Here is a 26,056-nt window from a genome sequence, read left to right as displayed (position 1 = left end):
AGTGCTGTCCACTTTTAATTGAACAGCAATCTATTCTCTAATCGCTACCAACTGGAAAAGTTAGCTGCCGGCTAAACCGGATACGGAGATTGAGGACTACAAAGTAGAGTTAGGAATTCCCCACCTGTCCCTTGAACCATGATTATTATCGTTTGTCTGAATGACAATACGAGTAGTTTAACCAATGTTATGTTTTTTTTTTTCTTGTTCTTTATAGTTTAGCTACTTAAGTAGGAACCTTCAACCCTTTCATTCCACTGAAGCTCAGAAACTTGGAAGTGGGGCGTGATTTCAAGATTATATCCATCAATCCCCCTGTCCTTTACGTCCCACAGAGTGTAAAATATCAAGGTTATATTACAGGTAATGGCTCTGTCATGCTCCCAAATCCCGATTTAGATAGATTGATCGACCGCTTCATGGCTGTTTTTGCAACTTTTGAATTCTAGTTTTATGGCCATCCCAACTTTTCAAGCCCCTTGAATTTTTGTTGTTCTTCCTCTACCTGACATCCTTGATCTTACAAATGAGAGCATTCAACCTGGTCGATTGGCATAGTCAGAGCCTAGATCGAAGATGATATCGCTCCATAGGCGAAATTCGAAATCGCCCAGCCCTGCTCTACCTACTCGGATAAATCAACTGTCTCTTTAGACAAGCCTTGCTGATACCGTCCAATTATGGACTCGAGTAACGACCACCCCAAAATTGTTAGAATAATGTCAGAAAGTCTCGCCAAGGAAAAGATAGAACAGTTCAAAGGTCACGCGTACTCTACGACGCATCATGATAGAAAGTACCTTCCTGGCCTAGACACATCCACGGATCGAGTATTTCCTATTCGTTCTGTCGTGTCATCGAGCGGGTCTGCGCCTTTTCTGAGGGGAGGCGAAGCCAAGCAGATCAAAATTATCAATGAACACCCTACAACACCTACCAATACTAAACTGCATGATCATTATATCGAGAATCAACAGACTGGGTGTGCTACACCATCGATGCCGACACCAGGGGTGCAACAACCCGAGATTTCCGCCCAGCGCAAGAAAGGAACTGAGCCAAACACTGAATCTGTCACTCATCAATATAAGCACGAGATAATTGATGGTGGACACGCTCTCATCACGGGACTTAGTAGCTCTTCTTTTCGATGTGGGGACGATCCAATCCGCACTCCGGGTACTATCCAGAGCTTCGGGGTAATGATCGCCATGCGCGAAGAGGCGCCAGATGTGTTAGTGGTGCGGGTGGCCAGTGAGAACTCAGAGCAGTTGTTGGGGTACACGCCAAAACAACTATTTGAATTGCCAAACTTTTGCGACATTTTAAACGAGAGCCAGTCCGATACGCTCCTTGATCATTTGGAACTTGTGCGCGATGACGCGTATGACCCTAGCACTACAGGTCCGGAGGTCTTCCCTTTGTCAATTCCCACACCATCTGGCGAGATCAATCGATTCTGGTGTGCGGCTCATATCAGCGAATCTCAGAAAGACATTATAATTTGCGAGCTTGAGCTAGAAGTCGACAATGTCAACCCGCTAAACAACCCAGGAGAAGATGCCCCTGCCACCCCAGTCGACGTATTTACTCCTGCTACCCCAGTCAACACAATGGGTCAATCTTCTACTCCCGAACAACTTGCCATCAGTAACATCAGTATTAGCCAACCATTACGAATTTTCCGTGGCGCCAGACGACGTACGGGCGATAATGTAACAGAGATGTTCAGCGCTCTCTTCCAGATCCAACAGCAAATTGAGCGCGCTGATAACTTAGAAGATCTTCTGAATATAACGGCCGGGTTGGTTAAAGAGCTCACCGGGTTTCACAAAGTGATGATCTACCAATTCGACAGTAACTGGAGCAGCCTAGTTGTGGCTGAAGTATCCGACCCCAGAATGTCTGTTGATCTTTACAAGGGACTTCACTTTCCGGCCTCCGACATCTCTGTTCAAGCCCGGGAGCTATATCGAATCAATAAGGTCCGAACATTTTATGATCGAGACCAAGTAACCTCCCGACTTGTCTGTCGGACGCTCCAGGATCTCGAAGCGCCTTTAGATATGACCCACGCGTATCTACGATCCTTTTCACCTGCTCATGCTCAATACCTCGGCAACTTGGGCGTCCGCTCATCCATGTCAATCAGTGTCAATGCCTTCAACGGTCTTTGGGGCTTAATATCATGTCACTCCTATGGCACAGTAGGGATGCGTGTTTCATTTCCTCTCCGACGAATGTGCTATCTATTAGGTGATACGGTTTCACGAAGTATAGAACGGCTTTCCTATACCTCGCGATTACAGGCACGAAAACTGATCAATACTGTTCCATCAGAAACTAATCCGTCTGGTTATATCGTTGCTTCCTCTCATGAACTGCTCCAATTATTCGATGCCGACTGTGGAGCACTCTGTATCAACGATGAGACAAATATCCTTGGCAATGGCAGCGAGTCGTCCCAGGAAATACTCGCCCTTGTAGCATACTTGCGATTGCGCCCGCTTAGTTCTGTCCTTGCAACCCATAGCATTACTCGGGATTTCCCCGATTTACAATATGGTACTGGCCTAAAGACTATTTCAGGCTTACTTTTTGCACCACTATCAGAAAATGGCAGTGATTTTCTCTGCTTGTTCCGGAAAGCCAATCTTACAGAAATCCAGTGGGCTGGTAACCCCTACAAATTTGGTCTCAACCCTCGTGACGATTTTACTCCCTGGCGTGAGACTATCCTCAGTCAGGCTCGTGAGTGGAGTGAGTCTGACATAGATACTGCAGCTACACTTTGTCTTGTATACGGCCAATTCATCCGAATTTGGCGCCAAAGGGAGGATGAAAGGAATAAATCCCACCTCTCCCGCATGATGTTGGCCTGCTCCGCAAATGAAGTTCGCACGCCACTGAACGCCATTATCCATTACTTGGAGCTAACTCTAGAGGGCAACCTGGATCCTGAAATTCGTGAAAGTCTCATGAAGTCACACTCCGCGTCAAAATCCCTCATCTACGTGATCAACGACTTACTCGACTTAACACGGACGGAGAAAGGCCAAAACTTGGTCAAAGATGAGCAATTTGACCTTCGGGCAACATTTAAGGACGCTGCAGATATGATGGCCGGGGAAGCCAAGACGAAGAATATCTCGTATAGGGTAGCAGTTTATCCTGGAGTTCCCGATTCTGTGCTGGGCGACGAAAGGCGCATAAGGCAGATGTTCTTGAATGTGATCTCCAACGCCGTACAGCATACTGATTCAGGTGCTGTCACTGTTGAGATGTGGCCTTCAATCACGCAGCAGAGATTACCTGGCCACGTCGCCATCGAGGCCGTGATCGTTGACACTGGAGTTGGTATGTCTAAAACTAAAATGGAGGCTCTTTTTCAGGAACTTGAACAAGTTTCAGAATATGAATATGAAAAATACGTGCCGGAAAAGCGTGTGTTGGGTCTTGGACTTGCTTTGGTAGCAAGGATCATCCACAATACGCAAGGCCAGCTTGGTGTCCAGTCTGTAGAAGGCAGAGGCAGTCAATTTAGGCTTATTTTACAGTTCAAACTACCCAACAGCACTACAAGAGCAACCCACGAGGAATTAAGACCTGTTGGGTCCCCAATGCTGCCCACACCATGCGTCTCAGACCATGAGTTCACCTTAGGTGCTAGAGCCTCATACGGCAACCTTGAAGTGCCAATGCCTGTTCAGTCCCCTATGCCACCCACTCCACTCACCTCGGACCATGAGTTCACCTGGGATACTGTAGCCTCACACGGTAGCCATGAAGTACCAATACCTACTTCTTCCACTATGCCGCCCACGCCACTTGACTCAGACCACGAGTTCCCATTAAATCCTGGAATCTCGGATGATATCCATGAACAGCGGAGACAGAACATTGACAGTATTCGCAGTGAAGGCAATTCTCTCAGCCGAGGAATCCTCAACCATGCTGATAGACTCATTAAAGCTATGCAGGAATCTTCTAATGATCAATTGATTAAATGTGGAGGTTCGGACATGATACAAAACACGCAACCAACCAACCCTTCAAGTCCTAAGTACGTCTTGTCGCCGTTGGCATCACCTACATTGGTCTTTAAGTCAGGAAACCCCACGGATGGTCATTTTAGCGGGCTTTCGGCCATGAAGAAACCCTCACCGATGGGACTGCAGCCGCTCAAGACCCCTCCCACTCCAGGCACACAGAATATCACAGGATCTGGTGTTCCGATGGGTTCGCTTCAAATTTCCAATCAAGACGTCAAGTGCCAACCTAGACTCACGGAAAGAACGTCATACTTTCCAATGATGCCGATCGAAGAAGAGACATCTTCCCTCCCCTTGATGCCTGCTGGGGAACCTAAAACACCAAAGCTCAAATCGACTAAAGATCTCGTTTCACCAATGGCAATAGCACCCCCACGAAAATCAAAATATCTACACGTGCTTGTAGCAGAGGACGATATCATAAATAGCAAGATCATCCAGAAGCGTTTGACAAATATCGGGCATACAGTGCACCTCACCAGCAACGGTAAAGCTTGCGCACATGCGTACGAGCTTGACAGCTCGTCCTTTGATATCGTCTTGATGGATATTCAGGTAAGGGTTACTTAATCTCTTCTTATCTATTCACACTAACAAATCCACAGATGCCGATCGCTGACGGCTACGCCGCCACCGCAATGATTCGTGCGTTAGAAGCCAGGACTTCATCAAGAAAGTTGTCAAAAGAGATCGAGCGCAATTCTCGGGTTCCGATTTTCGCTGTTTCTGCCACTCTCCTGGAGAGAGAGAGATCCAGATACATTGATGCCGGTTTTGATGGCTGGGTTATGAAGCCAATCGATTTCGCTCGACTGAATGACATGCTGCGTGGCCTCGAAGACTTCAATGCCAGAAAGGCAATCACGTACTCGCCTGGTAAATGGGACAAAGGAGGATGGTTTGGTTGCCAATGACGACTGATTTAAGATTGCGTTCACACAATCTACACCTGGAAACGTGGCCTTCCAGCGAACGAGTTATCATTACCAACTTAGGCCGACCTGTCCAACCCACACGTGTGCATCGTCAGCCTATCTATATTCTTGTTTCACTCAAACTTCCTGTACACCATTACTGGAGGCAATCGGTTGTTATGGAGGCAGCACATCTATCACATCGTATTGCCCCTTGATATTTTACGTGACGATTTTCATTTCTCGTTTTTTCATTTTCAAAATACCCGGCTTATTCCAATGTCTGTTGAATTGTTATATACTGTTTCTTGAGCATTTTCCTGTATCAATCTTGGTGGATTCACCAACATATCTACCTGGACATACTTCCGTTGTGACGGGGGAGAGTTGATTTGTTATTTTCTCATGTAGCACACGATGAAGTGGAGGATGACAAGGGGAAATCTTGTTTTCAGATTTCTGCAAATCTACCTAGAGTTAGGTAGTGACTCGTTGAAAAAAATACGATATCTCGATCACCGCTGAACTTTGACCTGGTCTCGCGGTATCAACGTTTACCAACGTTGATCTGCCGAAGTGCACCATCCAACAAAATATGAAGCTACCAGGCGGCCCAGCCAAACCTAGCCTTAAAGGTAGCACTAAACCTTGTATAAATATGCATATCCAACCTTATTTGATTGTTTAATGGGAGGACCTAGGGAATAAAGTTGGAACAGTAAATTCCCGAACACTTTTCAAAGCTTCTAATGAACAGTGCGCATATGTACCTAGATGGTTGACTTTCAAGGTTTCGTTCCAAGGTTGCTATCTCCTTTGAAAATTACCTAGAATCTTCAAGAAGGTCCCAAGGGCGAGGAAAATTATTCACTCTCACAGGTTGGAGGAGATAATCTAACTTCTGGTCGCCAGCAATTCATCGTTGTTTGTCTTGGTTCTAAAATATTATCACATTATAAGGCTACTTAGCTAGGGATACCATTGCCTACTCTGGAGGTCAGAAGCTTGGAATGGATTGATATGAACTACATTTCAGTTTAGGAGAAATGCGTGACACCAGGAGATAGAGTCTGCTTTTCAGTGTACCCGTTATATTGCACATACGTATGTCGGATGAAGTATTCTCAGAGTGTCAAGTCCCTCCATATACTCATGACTTTCTTGTAGACCAAATTGCTACACTAAGCCTCATTGGAAGACTCATTCTCTAAGATCGTCCCATCGCCGCCCGCTATGCTGAAATTCGATATGATCAAAGTGTTACTGTCTCCATTGCTTATATTTGGTATGAATCTCTCGATTCAACCGTTTCCATATACCTTTCTCCAAGGTTATTACTTGAGTTTGAGTTTTACCTGACCATCTTGAAGCAATTTTCCTCGGCAATCTACAAGAGACCAAAATATACGCAACCCCCTTGGATCTTATTCCAAATAGCAGTCTGCAGTGCCCACCCTCTGTCACCGAATCGCCGCCCTTTTCAAATGAATTACAATCCTGCAATACAACGGTATATTGAAAGACCGGACCCTGATACCTGATGCTAGTTTCTCTAACAAATCCGAATTATCATAGTGCACTGGTACCCAGCCACTCTGTTGCTCAGGAACATGCGCAGATCTAAGTAATGACCTGGATCATTGCGGTAGCTGTTCAACATCTTGTATCAACCATCTATGCCCTGCCCAGCGACCTAGCTGTTGTTCTGGGGATTGCATTGACCTAGCCAGCAACAATTCAAACTGTGGAGCATGTGGCGCTTCTGTAAGATTCAAGCCCTGACATAAATAGTGATGTTGACCCTGTAATACTGATATAGGAAAAAGTGTACTGGAGAGTACGTCTATTGCTGTAATGGATCATGCAGTGATCTATACAGAAATATTACTCACTGTGGATCTTGTGAAGCTGCTCCGGTAAGGCCCCTCGTTAATACTTGTCCTTTATGCTCTCTCATTGCGAAGTTCAAGTTCATCTGACAGACTAAATACCATAGTGTTCTGGTACACTTCCAGGTTGCTGCTATGGGAGATGTCGCGATTATGCCTTCGATCCTCGAAACTGTGGCGCATGTAACAACTCAGTAAGCAGGCCCCAAAATCTTAGATTATAGTGTCAACTTTCATAGTCAGCTAATAGCAGAGGACCAAATAGTGTGGCGCAAATCTACCTGCCTGTTGCTCTGGTAGCTGTACAAACCTGAACAACGATCCGAACCACTGTGGACTTTGCAACCAGCCATCTTGCCCAGGAGTAATGCCCGCATGCTGCTCAGGGTTATGCACTGACCTTGATTCAAGCTCTTTACACTGTGGATCATGTAATATAACAGTAAGTCCCATGGATATTGATCTCGGTGTTTGCGCTTAATCTTGAAAGGAAATACTAATGGGGTTCTTCTCTTTATAGTGTGGACCTACAGCGCGCAATTGCTGCCAATCATCATGCACCAATATTCAAACCGACTCGGCTAACTGTGGAAGATGCAACACACAATGTAGTGTCGATAATCCGAGTTGCTGTTCTGGGGCATGTACAAATTTACTTTCTGATCCAAATCATTGCGGATCGTGTACGGCTGCCGTTTGTACAGGAGTACAGCCTGCCTGCTGCACGGGATCTTGCGCTGATCTGATGAGCAATCCAAGGCGCTGTGGATCATGCAGCAACAATGTAAGTCATATATCTATGGCGAAATCTATGCTCTATAAGGTAATCTGACCTGATTTTTTACAGTGCAGTTTAGCGCTACCGTCTTGCTGCTCAGGAACATGCACTAATCTCAATACCGATGTGAGCCATTGTGGCACTTGTACAGCTGCTCCTTGTCAAGGAGTCAGACCCTCATGCTGCTCTGGAGTTTGCGCCGACTTATCCAGCAGCGCTCTACGTTGTGGATCATGCAACGTGACCGTGAGTGTTCCAAGTCTCTAATACTACAAGAATTGAATTGCTTCTTCACTTTTCTGGTGCTAATAATAATATAAATATATCTAGTGCACCATTCTGCAGCCTACTTGCTGCTCTGGGGTGTGTTCTAATCTGAATACTGACGCGGGACACTGTGGGAATTGTACCACGGCTTGTACCGGTGTAATTCCCGCCTGTTGCTCAGGTTCATGTGTCGATATTGGCTCAAATCCAAACCGCTGTGGATCTTGCTCCGCAATCGTGAGTATTACCTATAACAAGAGAGATAATCAAGGTCCTGTGGGTACTTTCAAGGTTCACTAATCTATAATTACATTTTCTTGATAGTGTCCCATAGCAAAACCTACGTGCTGTGCGGGGACATGCGCAGCTCTAAGTACCGACATCAAAAACTGTGGAACCTGCAATACTACCTGCGTTGGAACTCTACCTACCTGTTGTAGTGGAGTCTGCTCTGATATAACAGTTGACCCGACACATTGTGGTTCTTGCAACATATCTGTAGGTTTACTATTCTTAATGAGTTGAAATGTCTAATTTCAAAATACAATTACAGTGTCCCGCGGCAAACCCGTCGTGTTGCTCGGGTATATGTGTGAACTTGAATACAAGTTCTACACGATGTGGTTCATGCAGTATAAACGTGAGTATTGATGATTAGGCTGTGCTCTAGTATTGATTCTGACCCTCAGACAGTGTGGAATAACCCAACCTACTTGCTGTTCTGGACAGTGTACGAATATTCTAACAAGTACTCTTCGGTGTGGGTCTTGCTCAGCAAGCCCATGTACGGGCACAACCCCAGCATGCTGTTCCGGCAGTTGTGCTGATTTGAGCAACAATCCGTCTCGCTGCGGCTCCTGTAGTGTCGCTGTAAGTTTTCCACATAACCCTCTACTACTATAGTCGAGCCGAAGTTAATCGAGTCTACCAATAGTGTGGTTTTGCTACTCCAACGTGCTGCAATGGAATATGTACTAATCTAAATACCACAGCGGCCCGTTGTGGAGCTTGTAATGTCTCAGTAAGTATCTAGAGGCTAAAAAAAGATCTTATATCATCCATGGATTATAAGACTAACAATCACAGTGCCCTTTAACATCACCGGTCTGCTGCGCGGGGACCTGTACTAATTTGAATACCAACCCTAATACTTGCGGCGGATGCACAACAACGGTATAACTCATCATAGACCTGACTAGAATAATTCTAATATACTTTTAGTGTCCCACAAACCAACCATCTTGTTGCTCTGGGGTATGTAATAACTTGAATACTTCAGCCGTCAACTGCGGAGCTTGCAACAAAATAGTATGTCCACATTGATCGATATGCGATGGAATAGCTTCTTTCCCGTTTATCTGACACAGCGTTAATTCAAATATTCTTAGTGCCCAGCTTTATCGCCAACTTGTTGTGGAGGAGCTTGTACTAATCTAAATACCAACCCGTCAACCTGTGGATCGTGCAACACAACAGTAATTCTCGTTGAATTGAATCGGATAAGTGCGAAAATCTAATCCATTTTCATAATAGTGCCCGGCAACAACGCCCACTTGCTGTTCAGGCTTTTGCGTCAATCTTATGGGTGATGCCAAAAACTGCGGATCATGTGGCAAAACCGTAAGTTTATACAAAAGCACTCAAAAGTTGTATAGCCGATTGATATGAGGAATCTTCAATAGTGCGCCGTATCTCAGAGTTGTATCAATGGTACTTGCGGAACTTGCGCAGTCGGAACGACATATTGCAATGTTACGAACACATGTGTAAGTTGTAGAGTTACATGTTGGAACCTTGAAATGTTTTGTTGGATGTGCTAATTAACCTAGTGTCCCAATACATCCACATGCATTGCCATTGGATCCAACGCTGGTTGTTGTGACCCGGCATTTGTCTGTCCAGCACTACTAAACCCCACAGGCCCCAAAGTCTGCGTAAGTGCAAACTTCGAGCCAGATTGTTTTTCTTTTTCAAGGGGCTAACTTGCGATATCAGTGTTTCTTGCCCTGCCTTCTCGGCTTATGTGCACTCAATTTTGGTATCAGACAAACTAAGCTACTAGATCCTTTCTAGTCCATCATGATGCTAAAGATTTATTGTGATCTCATACAAAAGTTCAAATTGAAATTGAAAACCAATTGATTCTTCTGAACATCTTTCAAGGTTGATACATGTCCTATCATAGCTTCTTGTAGAAGAAAACACGTTCGAATCCATCATCTGTCCTTCTTCCTGTCTCCGAAAATCCCATTTTGACGTATAGACTGAGATTTTCATACATTTTCACATTCGTATAGAGTGTCAAAGCAGAGAAGCCTTGTGATCGAGCAAACTCCTCTGCAAAATCCATCAAAACCCGGCCATAACCATAGCCCTGTGCCTGTGGGTCCACGACCAAATTGTTTATTTCAACAGAATCAGAACTTGGATCGAGATGAAGGACAATAGACCCAACAACTCTGCTGCTCTGGTCTTTAAGAACAAATACAGGGTGTGTTTGGATGACTTCATTGTAATCTGCTAGCATAGGCGCTGGTGATTTGCCAATGCGCTCGATGTATTTGGAGAATGCCGCATCAACCATTGATCTGATTATCGGTACATCCTCCATTGTTGCTTTAGATATGGCTCCATTTCTAGAAATGGGGCTTACACCGGCCATTGCGTGTTTGGATAAGGGCGCTTAAAGACAGGACGTGGGTTCGGAGTATCAAGATTTCAATTTTCAAAATTCGAGAGGGTAGAACAGGAGGTTTAGATCATGATCAAAATGGACAATCACTTGAGGCTTGAGATCTAAGAGTGTACTCCGTAAAAACCGTCAACAACTAGTTAGCTAGGAACCCTGAATCAAGGTTAGTAATCGAAATCCAATAACTAACTTAGTCAGCTGAGACCCACTTATCTGTCGGCAGAACTCCCCAGGAATCAAAATAATACCACATATTAGCGTCTTGCATTCTTCATTTTCAACCACATATAATTTCATCGCGCATGGAAACAACACCCGCCTGATCCATAATCCAAGACATTAAATGCCCTGTCAAGAGGAAAATGGAGTTTACAGAGCTTTGGAACTTCCAGGGTTGAAGACTAACATGCAGTTGAGACATTCAGCGTTCAGATGGATGGATATGCTAGGTGACATCAGAACTTGAACTTATGTTGCAATTGAGTCTTGAAGTGTGTCTCACACATCTAACCACGCTATCAAGGCGTGTTATTCAAGCATAAAATACGGAGAAAAATCCGCACATTCCAGAAGACTGGTCAGTGCTTTTAACTTCAGTCATACTCTGTAGTTCAAGCATATGGCCAATCAGAGGGTAGGATTTCCAGCCACCATGAACTCTACCAGCAACTGAAATACAACGAAACCATCAAATTGATAGCGATTTTTTCATTAAGATGCTGAATCTTGGAAATGGAGATTTTAATTTCACGAATCTATAATTCCGAGCTATCCTCTGCAAGAAATGTTCCGGATACCCGAACATCCGAAGTTCGGAGTAGACTACCAGGTACAACCAGGGCGGCTAGTTGGTGGGTCAGCTTTGCAAGGGGCTTTAACCCTGTGAAAATCCAACACTAATCACATACAGCTTTGCAACCTTGAATTTTTGAAACTGTAGTGAACATCCCTTGATGGGGATTCGAAAGTTTACTGAGGTCAATGTGACTTGTCAAGATGATCGTCAAAACAATCATAGCCGAAGAAAAAGATTGGTCCAGCAAACAAATCACTTGAAACCAGGTTTGCTGTTCCTACAATTCACGTATATTGCAGATCTGAGGTTTCGCATTGGAGCATCAGCGGATAAGATGTGGACCAATTGATATATAAGATGAGCTGCCTATCCAATCAAGGGTTCCAGCGGCAATGGGAATTTATTTTTGTCTCTTAGTTATGCGTCCCTGAAACGGGACCTGGACATCAGAGCTGTCATATTTAAGTGGCTTACGCCTGCAACTTTAGATTACAGAAGGTCTCTTTTAGACTATAATAACACGATCATGTTGTTCCCCTCTTCCTTGCTGGTTACAGCAATTATTCAGTTATCTCTGTCTGGAAACTCAGTTGCTGATGATGCGACATCAAGGGCTGTCACTGCCCTAGATGCCCTGCAAACTTGGTACAATGATGCGACTGGGCTATGGGATTCCGTCGGATGGTGGAATGGGGCAAATTGCATGACTTCTATTGCAGATCTAGCATTGCTGGACTCATCGGTGGTAGCCACTGCTAGCTATGTCTTTAATAACACCCTTACCAAGGCCCCTGCTTCCAATCCCAATCCAGGACCTGAAGTCAAGACGAATTACAGGCGACGCAGGCGCAGTCATGGGATTATTCCACGTCAGAGTAGCGGCGTAAATGCATCTCAATGGCTAGATTCGGCTTACGACGATGATGGGTGGTGGGCTCTTGCGTGGATTGCCGCATACGATGTTACGGGGGATAGCACCTATCTGTCAGTAGCAGAGGGAATTTTCTCGGGCCTAGTAAGTGCCATTGAATGGACTTGATTCTCTGTTGATGTTTACCTGTTTTCAGACAGCAGCCTGGGGAACTAATTGCGGAGATGGCGGCGGTATTCCATGGAATCCCACAGACAAGTATGTGAATGCCATCACAAACGAGCTCTTCCTTTCGGTAGCAGCACATTTGGCAAACCGTGTGAGCTCGAACAAGGACTACTACGTTCAATGGGCAGAGAAAGAATGGAACTGGTTTTCCTCGTTAGGATTCATTGGAGAAAACAACACTATCAATGACGGTCTTTTGGACAACTGCCAAAATAATGGTGCCACAGTGTAAGCTGATATTGACCAACCACACAATGATCCTTCTAACAAACTACTCAGATGGTCGTACAACCAAGGCGTTGTTCTCGGAGGTCTTGTCGAGCTGAACAAAGCAGCACCGAATGATATGTACCTCGAGTACGCGAATAAGATTGCCGTAGCCGCAATTGAGACTTTAGCCGATTTTAACATGGTCATTCACGAATCATGCGAGCCAAGTAACTGCGAGCCAGATGCAGTCCAGTTTAAGGGGATTTTCATACGCAACTTGCAAATGCTGCAGAGTGTATCACCGAGCGATACCTATACGCAGGTCATCAACAGCTGCGCAAATAGCATTTGGCAAAATGACCGCAATGCACAGAATCAGCTTGGTGTTGTCTGGTCTGGTCCATACTCCAATTCTGATGCCTCTACCCACAGCTCAGCAATGGATGCTTTGATCGCAGCCATTGCTGTGTAACAAGCACTTGAGAAAATTCTATGCATTTTTGTATTATCTCACCTGGGCAGTTCCTTGGAAGATTCTTCGCAGACATTTCCATGTAGCTCTTTTCCTCTATATATAGTAGTCTTTTTTAATAGAAAAGTTTGACACATCTGCAGGCCTTGGATATTGATTAATCGCCATATCTACATATGCTTAGGTGGTATCTAGGTACTATAATCCACACTTAGGATGTTACCTAGTGTAGTGGGGAGGCAAACAAGTGGCGGTGTAACCTGACTAAGCATGATGTGTATAAATTTAGCTAGTTAAGTGATAATTTTCCGTCTCTTGTCTACGAGCTGGACGGTCGCGCGAATTATACAGTTGGACCACAGGACTTTGTCCCGAAACTCGATGCAACCGGGCAATGATATTTGAACATCAATCTCTGGTCTTATACTGACGTTAAGGAGGGAGACGGCAAAGTTTTGCTTAGACATGTGCATGGGTTGGGTATGGGTCAAAATTCATACCCATACCCAACCCATCAGAGGTAAGGTAAACCCATACCCATACCCAACCCAACCCACGTGGGTATGGGTTGGGTATGGGTCCCATATGGGTATTTTTGATGCCTTAATGCCTGATTTTCGCCTCAACCTAAACTAAATTAGGGTAATTAGTGCCTTAGTGCCTAATTTTTGCCTCAATCTAGTACTAACTAGGTGACAAATATCACGTGAAATAAAAGTCTTGGCAAAAAGATGGGTTTATGGGCTGGGTGTGGGTTTTACTTCAAACCCATACCCAACCCATATGGGTTTTGGGTAAAATTTCTGACCCATACCCAGCCCATTGTGGGTTGGGTTGGGTTGGGTATGGGTTTACCCAACCCAATGAACATGTCTAGTTTTGCTGTTGGGTTTGGTGTTTTTGCAAAACTTATATGTCGTTTTTGGTTTCGAGAATTGTCATTTGGATTGGCACGGTTGAAGAAATTTTAGTGACAGTTAGTCCTTTTACTAGCAATACTCGTGCTCTAGATCGAGTGGTTTCAACTTTATATACAGCTTCTACATATTAAACTCATAATTTTAAACTAGTGACATAGAAATAGTTGACTGAATGCTCTGAATGCTCTTCTTCTTGATTTCTTCGTCTTTTCAGTATCACTAGAACTCTACACGGAGAAAGCTAGGCGAGGTCCTTTGTAAAAAATCAAGAGTCTTTCGCCAATGCCAGACTCATTGTTGTGGAGAAGCGAGTATAAAAATCCATAATATGTGGATTATAAGAGCTAATTAATGAAGGTGGAGTTATGGATACCAGGACAGCCTAATCATGTAATCCGCTATTACTTTTGTCCAAGCTCCAAGGCTTCCAAGAGCTTCCCACCGGGCTGTGCCAGAGTATATCCCACTTCGGTCAGTTCGCTTGCACTAACAGAAGCCGAGAATCCGGCCCATCTTCCCTCCTTGATGTAGTAGTGATAAAATCCTAATACGATTCCATTATCATCCCAGATTGCCGAGCCACAAACGCCGTCTGCAGGTGCTTGCACCGTACTGTTGTCCTCTACTTGCCCACTATAAGACCAATCGTAGACAATATACGCGGTGCCTGAACCTTTAATTTTCACCGACTTGCCGATAACGACACCATCCATTCTCCCAGTAAACGGGCTGTTGAGGTTAGTGAAGAGGAGGTTTTTATTGTCACTGGAGTTAGCCAAGCGGGTGAACTTTGGTGTAGTTCCACCTTCTTCCTCGAATGTTTCCAGATCAAATAGAAGTCCCTTTTTCAGGCGGACTAATATAATATCCGTGTGTGGAATGTTTATCGCTGCATAGCCAACCGCAATATCTGGATTTTTTGGTTGAAAAACATTGTTGGATTCCCCAATTCCATGAGATGCACCAGTCATGAAGGTCTCACCAGCCGCATTCTGGACAAACACACCTGATGTCGTTGAAAAGAATGCTGGATGTGCATGTTCCTTGAATAATTTGCTGCAAATCATGATTCCTGGTCTAATGATGTCGTAGGGTGTATCATCAGGGATACCTAGTGCAGGCTGTAGCATCATGTGACGTTTAGCCGGGAGATCAGCCCACATCGGGCGATGAAGGTCCTGATCGTTTAGATAGTAGACCGGACGATTTGTAATTTTTCCAGGTAGCTTTATAAGGATATCTGGAATCTTGATACCATCATCAAGCACGACGTAGAAAGAATAAGCATTAGAGAACAAGATTTCCACGAGTTCAACTCCAGGCAGGTGGTTCTGAAAGTAACATTGAACTTCTTGGGCCAGGATTCGTAGTTGACAGTCGGAGATTTGTGTACCGATTTCATGAGCGGAGCAGATGGCCACTTTCAAATTGCCCAGGGTCTCCTTCGGGAACAGGAAGGTCCGTCCAAAGGTATCTCCTCCTAAAAGAGTCACTGGTATGCCTCCAATGGTGAGTGGCCACGGTGGGCTGGGAAGTTTTTCAAACTGAAAAATCATATTTGAGCGGTTTCTCGCCTCGGCAACGTTGAGAGTGGCAGGGAAAATGGAATGAAGCAAGGCTTTGACGTCACTCCGATCGAGGTCGATTTGTAAGTCTTGCAAATCCACCGGTAAAGCAATGTGTTTACAATGCCAAGCCTCCTCAACTTCTTCTTGCTTTTGGGGCAAAGGGTGGGTGTGGGTCAGCGGCGTATTATCTACGATCTTCTTTTTGGTCACGTAGATCCTCCGCTTCCGCTTGAAGGTTCCCTGGTCCATCTCGAACGAAGGTGTAACCTTGCGCTTGCTCGGAGAAGAATATAACCGTGACATTGTGTCGTTCTGTCAGCTGGTGTGAGGGTGGTAGATGAGGTAAATGAGGTGAAGCACAGAGTACGAAGTAATGTATTATTGGCAGGTGATGCCGGGATCTAACCAAATAGGGACTAGTACATCAGCAAATGGTGCTTCCGGACCAATCAGGATCAACTACATCGGATCATGTGATCCGACGCTGTCTCGACAATCTGATCTAGCGCTCACCCTGTTTATTGTGCACTCACCTTACTCACTTATCACTCACCCAGCCGACACCTACCCGACTATTGCCAATTGGCTGTGGATTAGCCACATCCCTGTTAGTTTGTAGTATGGTGGGTGATCATATAAATCCTAATATTGTATATTTTTGTTTTTGCATATTTTTATGTCTCATAGCAAACGAGCATACTATCGCTTTTCCAATGTAGCTTCACCAGCAGTAGAGGTCGGCACGGATGCATATCCGTAAGATTTTGGATTATTCGTATCCGTAACCGTAGTCGAGAGCTTATATCCGTGATATTATGCCACCGCCTAAATAAATCATACGATACTACGATAGAAACTTATCATCCCAAGTCCCTAATTTGATATCTAAATAGTTATTCATTCATTGATAGAATAAGTCTCCTACCACGCCGAGTCTGGCGACTATCAATATTCCTTATAGAAGCAGCTTCTTTTGAAGGCGACTTTGCAGGGCTTAGTCCTGATATCTCTTCTGCTGTCTTGGTTGGAATGCAAAAGTATAGGAAATGGAACAAGAGCTTGAAGATGGGGTTATCCAAGGAATCATTCAGGGCATTAAGGTCTTTCTTCATAAGAAATATCCCCCTTTGGCTACCTCCATCTCTAGTTCTACTTCTAGAACTATGGATCCTCCTGCTCGACCAGGTATGAGAGCTTGTCTTCTACAAAAAGTACATTCTCAAGAAGTATCTCGGGCTTCTGATATTGATCGCTATTTTGATGAACCTCCTATTCAAGTAGAAGGATTAATAGAAGACCAGGATGACTCTAAGTGGCTGCTTTCATGGTGGAACGCTCATAATGATCAACACCCCAGGATGGCAGCAGTTGCAAGGGACTACCTTGGTATTCCATCAGCTGAGGTTTCAGTTGAAAGACTTTTCAGTTCTGTAAGAGATATCCTGGGTGTTCGTCGACAATCTCTGAACAGTAAGACCATGAGAGAGTTAGTTTTGTTAAGAGATGTATAAAATGTTGATTCCTAATTGAAATTTCATTTACTTGAGAATTACATGAGATTTATAACTCTATAGATGTGGAAATATATATTAGAACTGTAGGTGGTTCTAGACACGTGATATATGCTACGGATATTACGGATAGAGGGCATTTATTCGTAACCGTAACCGTAGAGATTTTATTCGTATCCGTAAAACCGTGCCGACCTCTAACCAGCAGAAATTCACATAGAGTGTTAGTGTCGCACTTTTTGCACAAAAGTAGCTTGTTAAAATGTTCGTAAATGGCTGAGGACACTAGAGAGAAAGACCGCAATAATCTTCTGTTTACTCAGGAAATAGACAATTCCATAAATGTCGCTCGCAAGGGTAATATTCGAATATTATGATGGTCAAGAGTCAAAGAATCAGTATATTGTGTCAGTCTCACGGTCCATTTTTAATTCCCGGAATGCCCGAGATGTGGGGAGTGACAGCAACCGATTTATACAATTACAAACTCTCTCGTATCTAATCATCTCTCTTTTGCTTATTGTACGATAGAGAAAACCCAGGTTTTGTTCAACTGTTTTTGCATCGTTATTCTGTTATGGGTATCAAATCTTGCCCAATCCCCCTCATCGTCCTCCCAGTGCTCGCCAGCCGGCAGCCAGGGCACGCTAAACATGAAAGCAATGACAATCTCGAAAGAGCGATTCCGGTTGTTCATGACGTGATTGGCCAGGGTTTTGCAGTGAACGCTCAGTCTGGTCGAAAGGGCGGCAGCGGTAGGGATGAATTTCGCAGCGGCTGCCATGACAGTGGTGAAGAGAAAAGCTGAGCGCTGTCAGATGAACTGGGGAGTGTGAATTTCGGGATCCATTCTCCATCTCGTATGCGAAAGACTATAATGGAAACTAAGAGCGAGTATGTCAGGAAAGAAAGATCATTCTTTTTTTTTTTTTTTTTTTTTTCCAACGTTGCAGCTAGAGTAGCACTTTGCAGAAGAGAGAGACATACTAAAGAACGAGATCTTCTGCTTCTACAGCAGTTACAAGGCCTAGATTGATGGGATCGAGTGACGGGGCGACATCCAGGTTCACCTTCGGGGGACCAAAGAAGCTACGAAGTACAAAGCACCATGCTTAATGTGAAACAAATTCTCAATTGACAGCCCATGCACGCAGCGTGGGACAATATCGAGAATCCAACAATTATTCTAAATATGGTGGAAATTTGGCAGACTGCAATTTACTCGAAAGGAAGACGGTCGATACAAAATTCCTTCGTTTCCTACTGATGAGGAACAGCGAAGTCATAGAACGATGCATGTACGTAGTCCATTATCATCTGCTCCATCATCTCGACCATGTATTTTCGATTGATGAGAAGCGAGTGGCCCATATGGGTGGTCAGACGATATTGGTAACTGCAGGCACTGCTCTGTAGCGTGAGCAAGCAGTTGCAAAGGGTTTTCGGTGTCCTCAACCAAAAGGGGCTCTAGCAGAGTGTCTTCTTGACAAAGCAATGATGAGCCTTCTTCATGGACCAGTGATGATGCAGTGAAGGTAGCATGGACATTCGAGGACGGAGATGGCACGTTGGACGCAGAGGCTGTAGTGCTTCTTGTCGAGTGGCTTGGCTCATTGTTATGATGATGATGATTGATGACTGCTCCTGCCTCACCTAGCAGTCGTTGAAGACGCAGGACACTCTTGTTGTCGGGACCATCACATAGCGTCTTTGGATCATTCAAGGCTTGCTGTAGCTGATGGATGGCCTTGCCGAGTCCTCTGCGCTTACTAGATGATCAGAATTAGTCTACATTGTAGTCAATGTCTATCCACAACTCGGAGGATCATCCAGTCTAAAATTTGACTGTCCTTGTCTGTATGGAGATTAATTCATAAAGGGAGACGTTGATTTCTGGCAGGTTCTCAACAAAATAGCTCCTTCGATTAACGGAAAAACAGAAGAGAATTAAAAAGGTCATGTTTGCTTACTTTGGCACTCCCTTTCGTCTTCCCACTCGATAGTCTGGAACGCTACACTTGACACCTTTACTCAGACATCTATTACAGACCGTGGCCTGACTGCTGCTTCGCACGCATTTAATTTTAATACTACGGCGGGACAGACATGCGGCTCGTTTGATGCCCGCTGCAGCTGCAGGAATAGCAGCTGCAACCGTTTCGTCAGGAGCGTCGACAGCGACAGCAACATCCAAATCGATCCCATAAGCATCAGACTCTATATTGGCCATGACAAGGATGTGTGATATCTCATGGAAAGGGTTTCGGTTGTTAATTTGACATCCGAGACTCTTTCAACCCCAAAGTGGGGCATTTCGTGGAGACCCGGTCGTTCTTTTGGGAAAAATTACCGAATCCGATTTTGCCGGAACATAAAGAAAAAGCGATTCGCTGAAACGTCATACCGAATGCTCAGCCTTGAGAGGGTCATTTCTTGTTTGGACTAGAGCTCTCTCCTTTATATCCAATCCCCTTTCTCTTCTTCCAACACTGATTTAAGATAACCCTTATTAACTTTATTCCAGTCTTTTTTCGTTTCCCATTTCTTTTCTATTTATATGATCTATATAGCATAGTATGGCTTCCATCTGCAGGTCAATGCAGCGTCTTGCGGGAGGTTCCCGAGTCACGGTCGTCTTGAGGACGGGATTGCAGGTCCCACGCACAGTCGCAACTTGTGGAACCAAGTCTGGTGTCTTTTTTCACAGCACTGGCCGGCGATTGGGGAGCACCGCTGCCTCGATCAAGAAGCAAAGTCAAGATGCCGCCCCAAAGATTGACCGCTCGCAATCAAAGCTCTACAAGAATGCCGACGAGGCAGTCGCAGACATCAAGAGTGGCTCTACCATTCTCAGTTCAGGTTTCGGTCTTTGCGGAGTTGCCGGTATGTTTTCTCCGTATTGCCTACACTTTGACTAATTTATTCTGACAATTCAATGTTTTAGAAACCATCATCCAGGCTATGGCCCGCAGAGGCGTCGACTCATTGAACAACCTCACAGCCGTTTCGAACAATGCAGGAGCAGGAGATGGTGGCCTGGCCTCGCTCACAAAGTCGGGTCAAATCAAGAAGATGATTCAGTCATATCTCGGCAACAACAAGGCCCTCGAGCAAAAGTACTACTCTGGCGAAATCTCCATTGAGCTCTGCCCACAGGGAACATTGGCCGAGAGGATCCGCGCTGGTGGTGCTGGTATTCCCGCCTTTTACACTCCAACAGGTGTCAACACCCACATTGAGACGGGAGAAATCCCGATTCGCCTCGGTCCGGCTAAGGATGGCTCCAAGGAATTGACCGTCCTTGAATACGGTAACAAGCGTGAGACCAGAGTCTTCAACGGCAAGAAATACAACATGGAGCACGCCATTGAGGGTGATGTTGGTATCCTCCGCGCATGGCAGGTTGATGAGGCAGGAAACTGCAGGTTCCGGTGAGCCTAAACACTTCTTCCTCTTCCTTTCTTAGCCTAACATTTTCGTGCAGCTATACCACCCAGGCCTTTGGTGTCCTCGTGGCTAAGGCCGCAAGAATCAGCATTGTCGAGGCTGAGGAGATTGTGCCTGTTGGCAGCATTCACCCCGACGATGTCCACCTCCCCGGAATATACATTAACCGTATCGTCCCAGCTACCGCCAACAAGGCTGTCGAAATCAAGATGCTTCGCGAGGAGGAGGGCGCAAAGAGCAGCAGCCCGACTGAAAAGTCGCCTGCACAGCTCCGAAGAGAGAAGATTGCCAAGAGAGCAGCCAGGGAGCTCAAGCATGGCATGTACGTCAACCTCGGAGTTGGTATGCCTACCCTCGCTCCCTCTTTTCTCAACCCCGAGATCAAGGTCTGGATCCAGTCGGAGAACGGTCTGCTTGGAATGGGTCCCTACCCTACGGAGGCTGAGGTCGACGCCGACCTCATCAATGCCGGCAAGGAGACTGTCACCATTGTTCCTGGTGGCTCAACCTTTGACTCGTCCGAGTCATTTGCCATGATCCGTGGTGGCCACATTGATGTGTCGATGCTAGGTGCCCTCCAGGTCAGCGCAAACGGTGACTTGGCCAACTTTATGATTCCTGGCAAGGTCCTCAAGGGTATGGGAGGAGCCATGGACCTCGTCTCCAACCCAGACCAGACCAAGATTGTCTGTCTTACCGACCACCAGGATAAGTACGGTCGTTCAAAGATTGTGCAGGAGTGCAGCCTGCCTCTGACTGGTGCTCGCGTCGTCAGCACCATTATTACCGACCTGGTAAGTTTTTTTTATTTTCTTTCGAGTTACCCTTTCATATGCTAATTTACGGTCTTAGTGTGTCTTCCAAGTTGACCGTATCGACGGCGGATTGACCCTTACTGAGCTCGCCGAGGGCGTCACCGTCGAAGAGGTCAAGGAGAAGACGGACGCATCCTTCGTAGTTGCCAAGGAGCTCAAGTCTATGGAGTAAATATTAAGAAGGAAGCAAAGAGACTGACGTCTCATTCTATTTCTCTCTAGCAAGAGTTGCTTTGAAAGAGAAAAGAAAGCAATGAAGAAGATGATTTGAAAGCCAATTGTACATAGGCAAGATATTCCCCCGTCGTTTTATAAATTAGACGAATAAAGCCTATATCTTTTTGTATTTCAACATTTCTCAAGCCGTGTGAAGTTTGAATGCCCCATTCTTTTCTTATGGAGAAGACATATCTCGTTCGTACTTGATATCGATCCCTCCCTTCAACTTGTCCAAAAACATTTTTCATTTTATATAACCACGTATACTCTACAACGGCACATTTGACAGATGATCACAAAGCTCAACCTGTTTCATTAAAAGGGAGGAAGGAAGAAAGATTGATTTTATTATTGTTTTATCATACCACCGAAATCTAAACTCCTTTTAATACTAACCTAACACTTATTCGGTTTTTTGAAGAAAGCCTTCATGTGAGACCAACTCATCCTGATAGAGTAAGAAATAATATCTCTTAAACGATGTCCCGGAAATAAGTTCCAACTCTATATGAGCGACATTCTGGCCGACACAAGCGCGGGGGTCGTACGAAAAGGGGTCAAAGGCAGCTTTTTGACGATCGGTGAGGTTGGCAGGTAATGACTGATCCTATATTATGATAGGTTCATCTCATTCCGGAGTCACGGGAGACTCCGTCACCCACTTTTCTCAACTCGTCACTCTCTGTCAAAGAAATCAGGATATCTTCTCGTGCCGATCTCTATTCACAACAAGACCAGCTGTCACCGCAGCGTCTCTCCGTCACCCCCACACCCATTTCGATGCCTTTGTGTCATGGCTGACTTATCATATCTACCAGTAACTGATTAGAAGACAACATGCATCCTGAGGTAGATGTTGAGGACTATTTGCTCGGGGGGTACAACCCAACTCCCATCGGAGACAGCCTTTGTAATGGCTGCTACACCATCGTTCACAAGCTTGGGTTTTGTGGATATTTAACAATTTGGCTCGCCCAGGATCGGCCATGTTGGCGATACGTATCACTCAAGATACTGACTGTAAGAGTATCGTGAGATAGCCATGAGGTAAAAATCCTTCATCATCTGATAAAGAGTGATATTGCTCATGCTGGAAAGCGATTTTTTGCATCGCTACTTGACCAATTCTCGATTAATGGTCCAAACGGACATCATCAGTGTTTGGTCAGAAATCCTGCTAGCGTTAGTATTACTAAGTCCAAGGATGACAACACAAATTTCATGTTCCTACTGGACGCAATCGTCGTCGTCGTAGTTATCGTGTGTGATTCCGAGGCGTGAGTCGTCTTCGTATATAACAGCCAGACTCACCGATGTGGTCTGAGGCTTCTGTCACGTTGCACGATATCCGACCCTCACATGGGAATCAAGGAGTATCGAAAAGGATGAGTTAATTCTAATGGTACGGGATGAATAAAGGAATGTCGCTGTAGATGTTCGATTTTGCTCAAGAAGGATTAACTAAGGAACTGTCGCTCGAGAGAGCGATATTCGAATATCATACTGAGAATAGTAAGCGTTGTGAGCTCCAACAAACCACTACTCAACACCGTAGACAAACTACCAAGTGCAGTGGTCTCTACGGTACTGAATATTGTATTTGTTGTGAAGTCTGTCGTTTCATTGATAGAGAGAACTAGCTACTTATAGTATATGGGTGCTCCTCTGTCCTGGACGAATGTAACCATTCGTCCGAGATAGAAGAGAAGGTGAAGACGGGACACCACTGTCGCGAATGCACATCTCTCAAGGGTGTCTTGCGATGAATGCATATCGTTCAAGGATGCCGTGATGTACTAATGTAGTTCCTCCGAGTGGTTATTCCGAACCGAGAGTTACTGCTTTAGCAGAAGCTTTTCGGCCGAAATACTTTCCGTATATTGACAGCCTTATTTCTCATACGGCTGTCGCAACAGGAACAGAGAGGATCTTCCATCTTAGAGGCCTTACATGTTCCGTCGGGTTTCGCATAGGAGCCAGATGCGCAGACAAATCTGGGGCTAAGCATATCATCGGGTATCAACCTGCTACACTGAGAAGCCTGAAGGATTGGGAATCCATACAGGACCAGAATGACAGAGTAGGAGACCCGGGTTAGGACTCGCCACTCCTCTCATGTATTTAGTTCTAAGGCCGTACCTTGAAGGGATCTTCACAAGAGTGGTCATCAATATCAATCGACCCCCACTGTCTACCGAACCTACTGGTATCCTCCTTTCAGTAAGAGTCATTCTAACCATCGTTCTCCTCTTGCTTATGGTCAGCCAACCGCACTGGATCTAAATCTTACACAGAATATTTAAATAGACTAGCTTTACTTTATATGATAAGAAGGGTAGCAGTTATCTGAACCGAGATTTAGCCAATAACTAGTTATGGACTATAGATGAGTATGCCGAGCGCAGAGATGACCCACGTAGCATGTGTATCCGTACAGTACTTCCGGAAACCGGTGTCACCACTTACACTATTTGACTCTTTCTTGGACCCTAATGCCAAGGACCGCTGATCCATATTAAGCGTAGCGAATGATATTTATATTACCAAAACATGTATGAATACGTACTGATGTATTCGATAACCGGATTAAGCGTAAATTATCTGTTTGCTTCCTATCAAGCTAGTCATGTATTAATCGGGGTGTTATGCAGCTTCAAGGAAATCCAGACTGTAGAGGGAAAAAAAAATATAAATCAGAACATCAAATACAAATTGAGCTGGTTTTCAGACTAATGGGCCAGTCTAACATTCTCTTGGACATTTTTGGACCAGAAAGCATGGTATAGGAAAAGAACATCAAAATTATTTCAATCTCACTCCATCATAGCATATATAGTTGGTTCCTAAAGGTGGCTACTGACTCGGCCTTGGATGATATGCATGTATGTATTGATTAAAGATTCCTAGGCTTAAACCTTAAACAGCGCCTAGCGCTAGCATAGAATGCAGAGTACTTCGGTCGAATCCAATCCTCAATACTTGACCATTTTTCAATCCAATAGCTACTTGATCATCAAGCGTATCGTGGCATGCTAACTGCATATCTGATGATAGCCGAAGAAAAGGCATCACTCCATAACATATCCACTGGTCTTTCACAATGAAACTTTGTAAAGAATGTGGACTCCTATCGTGGTCTTCTGCCGCAGTATCTTCAAGCCTGATTCGTTCAGTATCTGTTAAAAGGAATAAGTTATCTGCAGAGAATTTGAGATTGTGCACTGGTTCCGATGTTTCGATTTCTCTTCGTGATCGGAGTTTAAGGCGACTACCTAAGAGATGGCGAAGAAACCTTGAGGTTTTGTGAGACTTTACAATATCCCAAAGCTTGATGGTGTTATCATCAGAGCCTGATGCGATCTGCTTGCCATCTGGAGAGAATATCACAGTATTGACCCAGCCTGAGTGGCCTTCGAGTGTCTTCTGAAGGTCGCCTGTTGTGCTATCCCAAAGCTTGATGGTGTTATCATCAGAGCCTGATGCGATCTGCTTGCAATCTGGAGAGAATGCCACAGTATTGACCCAGTCTGCGTGGCCTTCGAGTGTCTTCTGAAGGTGGCCTGTTGTGCTATCCCAAAGCTTGATGGTGTCATCATAAGAGCCTGATGCGATCTGCTTGCCATCTGGAGAGAATGCCATAGTATTGACCCGGTCTGAGTGGCCTTCGAGTGTCTTCTGAAGGTCGCCTGTTGTGCTATCCCAAAGCTTGATGGTCCTATCATCAGAGCCTGATGCGATCTGCTTGCCATCTGGAGAGAATACCACAGTATTGACCCGGTCTGAGTGGCCTTTGAGTGTCTTCTGAAGGTGGCCTGTTGTGCTATCCCAAAGCTTGATGGTGTTATCCCTAGAGCCTGATGCGATCTGCTTGCCATCTGGAGAGAATGCCATAGTATTGACCCAGCCTGAGTGGCCTTCGAGTGTCTTCTGAAGGTGGCCTGTTGTGCTATCCCAAAGCTTGATGGTCCTATCATCAGAGCCTGATGCGATCTGCTTGCCATCTGGAGAGAATATCACATTATTGACCCAGCTTAAGTGGCCTTTGAGTGTCTTCTGAAAGTCGCCTGTTGTGCTATCCCAAAGCTTGATGGTCCTATCAGTAGAGCCTGATGCGATCTGCTTGCCATCTGGAGAGAATGCCATAGTATTGACCCGGTCTGAGTGGCCTTTGAGTGTCTTCTGAAAGTCGCCTGTTGTGCTATCCCAAAGCTTGATAGTTTTATAAGAGTCTGAAGAGATCTGCTTGCCATCTGGAGAAAACACCATAGTCTGGACCCAGGCTGAATGGTTTAGGTATGTCTTCCCAAAGTCCCTTAGATTGCTATCCCAAAGTTTGGTGCTGTTATCAGAAGAGCGTGAGGCGATCTGCTTGCCATCTGGAGAAAACGCCATAGTCAGGACCCCGCC

At 45.0% G+C, this 26,056-nt stretch overlaps 10 protein-coding genes across 10 annotated transcripts; 5 read left to right on the top strand and 5 right to left on the bottom strand.

Moving 5' to 3' along the window:
- Positions 1-680: 680 nt before the first annotated feature.
- Positions 681-4,622, top strand: N7495_002757 (uncharacterized protein; the record flags this gene model as incomplete). Its single annotated transcript, XM_057205426.1, has 1 exon — positions 681-4,622. One exon carries the CDS (start codon positions 681-683, stop codon positions 4,620-4,622), a length of 3,942 nt encoding a protein of 1,313 aa, XP_057066033.1.
- Positions 4,623-4,657: 35 nt separating this feature from the next.
- N7495_002756 (uncharacterized protein) lies at positions 4,658-4,966 on the top strand (the record flags this gene model as incomplete). Its single annotated transcript, XM_057205425.1, has 1 exon — positions 4,658-4,966. One exon carries the CDS (start codon positions 4,658-4,660, stop codon positions 4,964-4,966), a length of 309 nt encoding a protein of 102 aa, XP_057066032.1.
- A 5,113-nt stretch (positions 4,967-10,079) lies between these two features.
- N7495_002755 (GNAT family N-acetyltransferase) lies at positions 10,080-10,562 on the bottom strand (the record flags this gene model as incomplete). Its single annotated transcript, XM_057205424.1, has 1 exon — positions 10,080-10,562. The coding sequence occupies one exon, from the start codon at positions 10,560-10,562 to the stop codon at positions 10,080-10,082; it is 483 nt and encodes a 160-aa protein (XP_057066031.1).
- A 1,352-nt stretch (positions 10,563-11,914) lies between these two features.
- N7495_002754 (putative glycosyl hydrolase) lies at positions 11,915-13,169 on the top strand (the record flags this gene model as incomplete). The annotated part of the gene is made up of 3 exons (XM_057205423.1): positions 11,915-12,403; positions 12,456-12,715; positions 12,767-13,169. 3 exons carry the CDS (start codon positions 11,915-11,917, stop codon positions 13,167-13,169), a joined length of 1,152 nt encoding a protein of 383 aa, XP_057066030.1.
- Positions 13,170-14,490: 1,321 nt separating this feature from the next.
- On the bottom strand, positions 14,491-15,960 carry N7495_002753 (uncharacterized protein; the record flags this gene model as incomplete). Its single annotated transcript, XM_057205422.1, has 1 exon — positions 14,491-15,960. One exon carries the CDS (start codon positions 15,958-15,960, stop codon positions 14,491-14,493), a length of 1,470 nt encoding a protein of 489 aa, XP_057066029.1.
- Positions 15,961-17,685: 1,725 nt separating this feature from the next.
- N7495_002752 (uncharacterized protein) lies at positions 17,686-17,952 on the bottom strand (the record flags this gene model as incomplete). The annotated part of the gene is made up of 1 exon (XM_057205421.1): positions 17,686-17,952. The coding sequence occupies one exon, from the start codon at positions 17,950-17,952 to the stop codon at positions 17,686-17,688; it is 267 nt and encodes an 88-aa protein (XP_057066028.1).
- Positions 17,953-18,450: 498 nt separating this feature from the next.
- N7495_002751 (uncharacterized protein) lies at positions 18,451-19,398 on the bottom strand (the record flags this gene model as incomplete). The annotated part of the gene is made up of 2 exons (XM_057205420.1): positions 18,451-18,937; positions 19,139-19,398. 2 exons carry the CDS (start codon positions 19,396-19,398, stop codon positions 18,451-18,453), a joined length of 747 nt encoding a protein of 248 aa, XP_057066027.1.
- A 367-nt stretch (positions 19,399-19,765) lies between these two features.
- Positions 19,766-21,602, top strand: N7495_002750 (3-oxoacid CoA-transferase; the record flags this gene model as incomplete). The annotated part of the gene is made up of 4 exons (XM_057205419.1): positions 19,766-20,051; positions 20,113-20,599; positions 20,653-21,409; positions 21,468-21,602. The coding sequence occupies 4 exons, from the start codon at positions 19,766-19,768 to the stop codon at positions 21,600-21,602; spliced, it is 1,665 nt and encodes a 554-aa protein (XP_057066026.1).
- Positions 21,603-22,486: 884 nt separating this feature from the next.
- On the top strand, positions 22,487-22,930 carry N7495_002749 (uncharacterized protein; the record flags this gene model as incomplete). Its single annotated transcript, XM_057205418.1, has 2 exons — positions 22,487-22,669; positions 22,724-22,930. 2 exons carry the CDS (start codon positions 22,487-22,489, stop codon positions 22,928-22,930), a joined length of 390 nt encoding a protein of 129 aa, XP_057066025.1.
- Positions 22,931-24,565: 1,635 nt separating this feature from the next.
- N7495_002748 (WD40 repeat domain-containing protein) lies at positions 24,566-26,041 on the bottom strand (the record flags this gene model as incomplete). The annotated part of the gene is made up of 1 exon (XM_057205417.1): positions 24,566-26,041. The coding sequence occupies one exon, from the start codon at positions 26,039-26,041 to the stop codon at positions 24,566-24,568; it is 1,476 nt and encodes a 491-aa protein (XP_057066024.1).
- Positions 26,042-26,056: the final 15 nt, after the last annotated feature.

Source organism: Penicillium taxi, assembly GCF_028828555.1.
Source record: "Penicillium taxi strain IBT 34144 chromosome Unknown utg000002l_segment0_segment0, whole genome shotgun sequence".
Lineage (NCBI taxonomy): Eukaryota > Fungi > Ascomycota > Eurotiomycetes > Eurotiales > Aspergillaceae > Penicillium > Penicillium taxi.
This window is presented reverse-complemented; position numbering and strand designations above follow the sequence as displayed.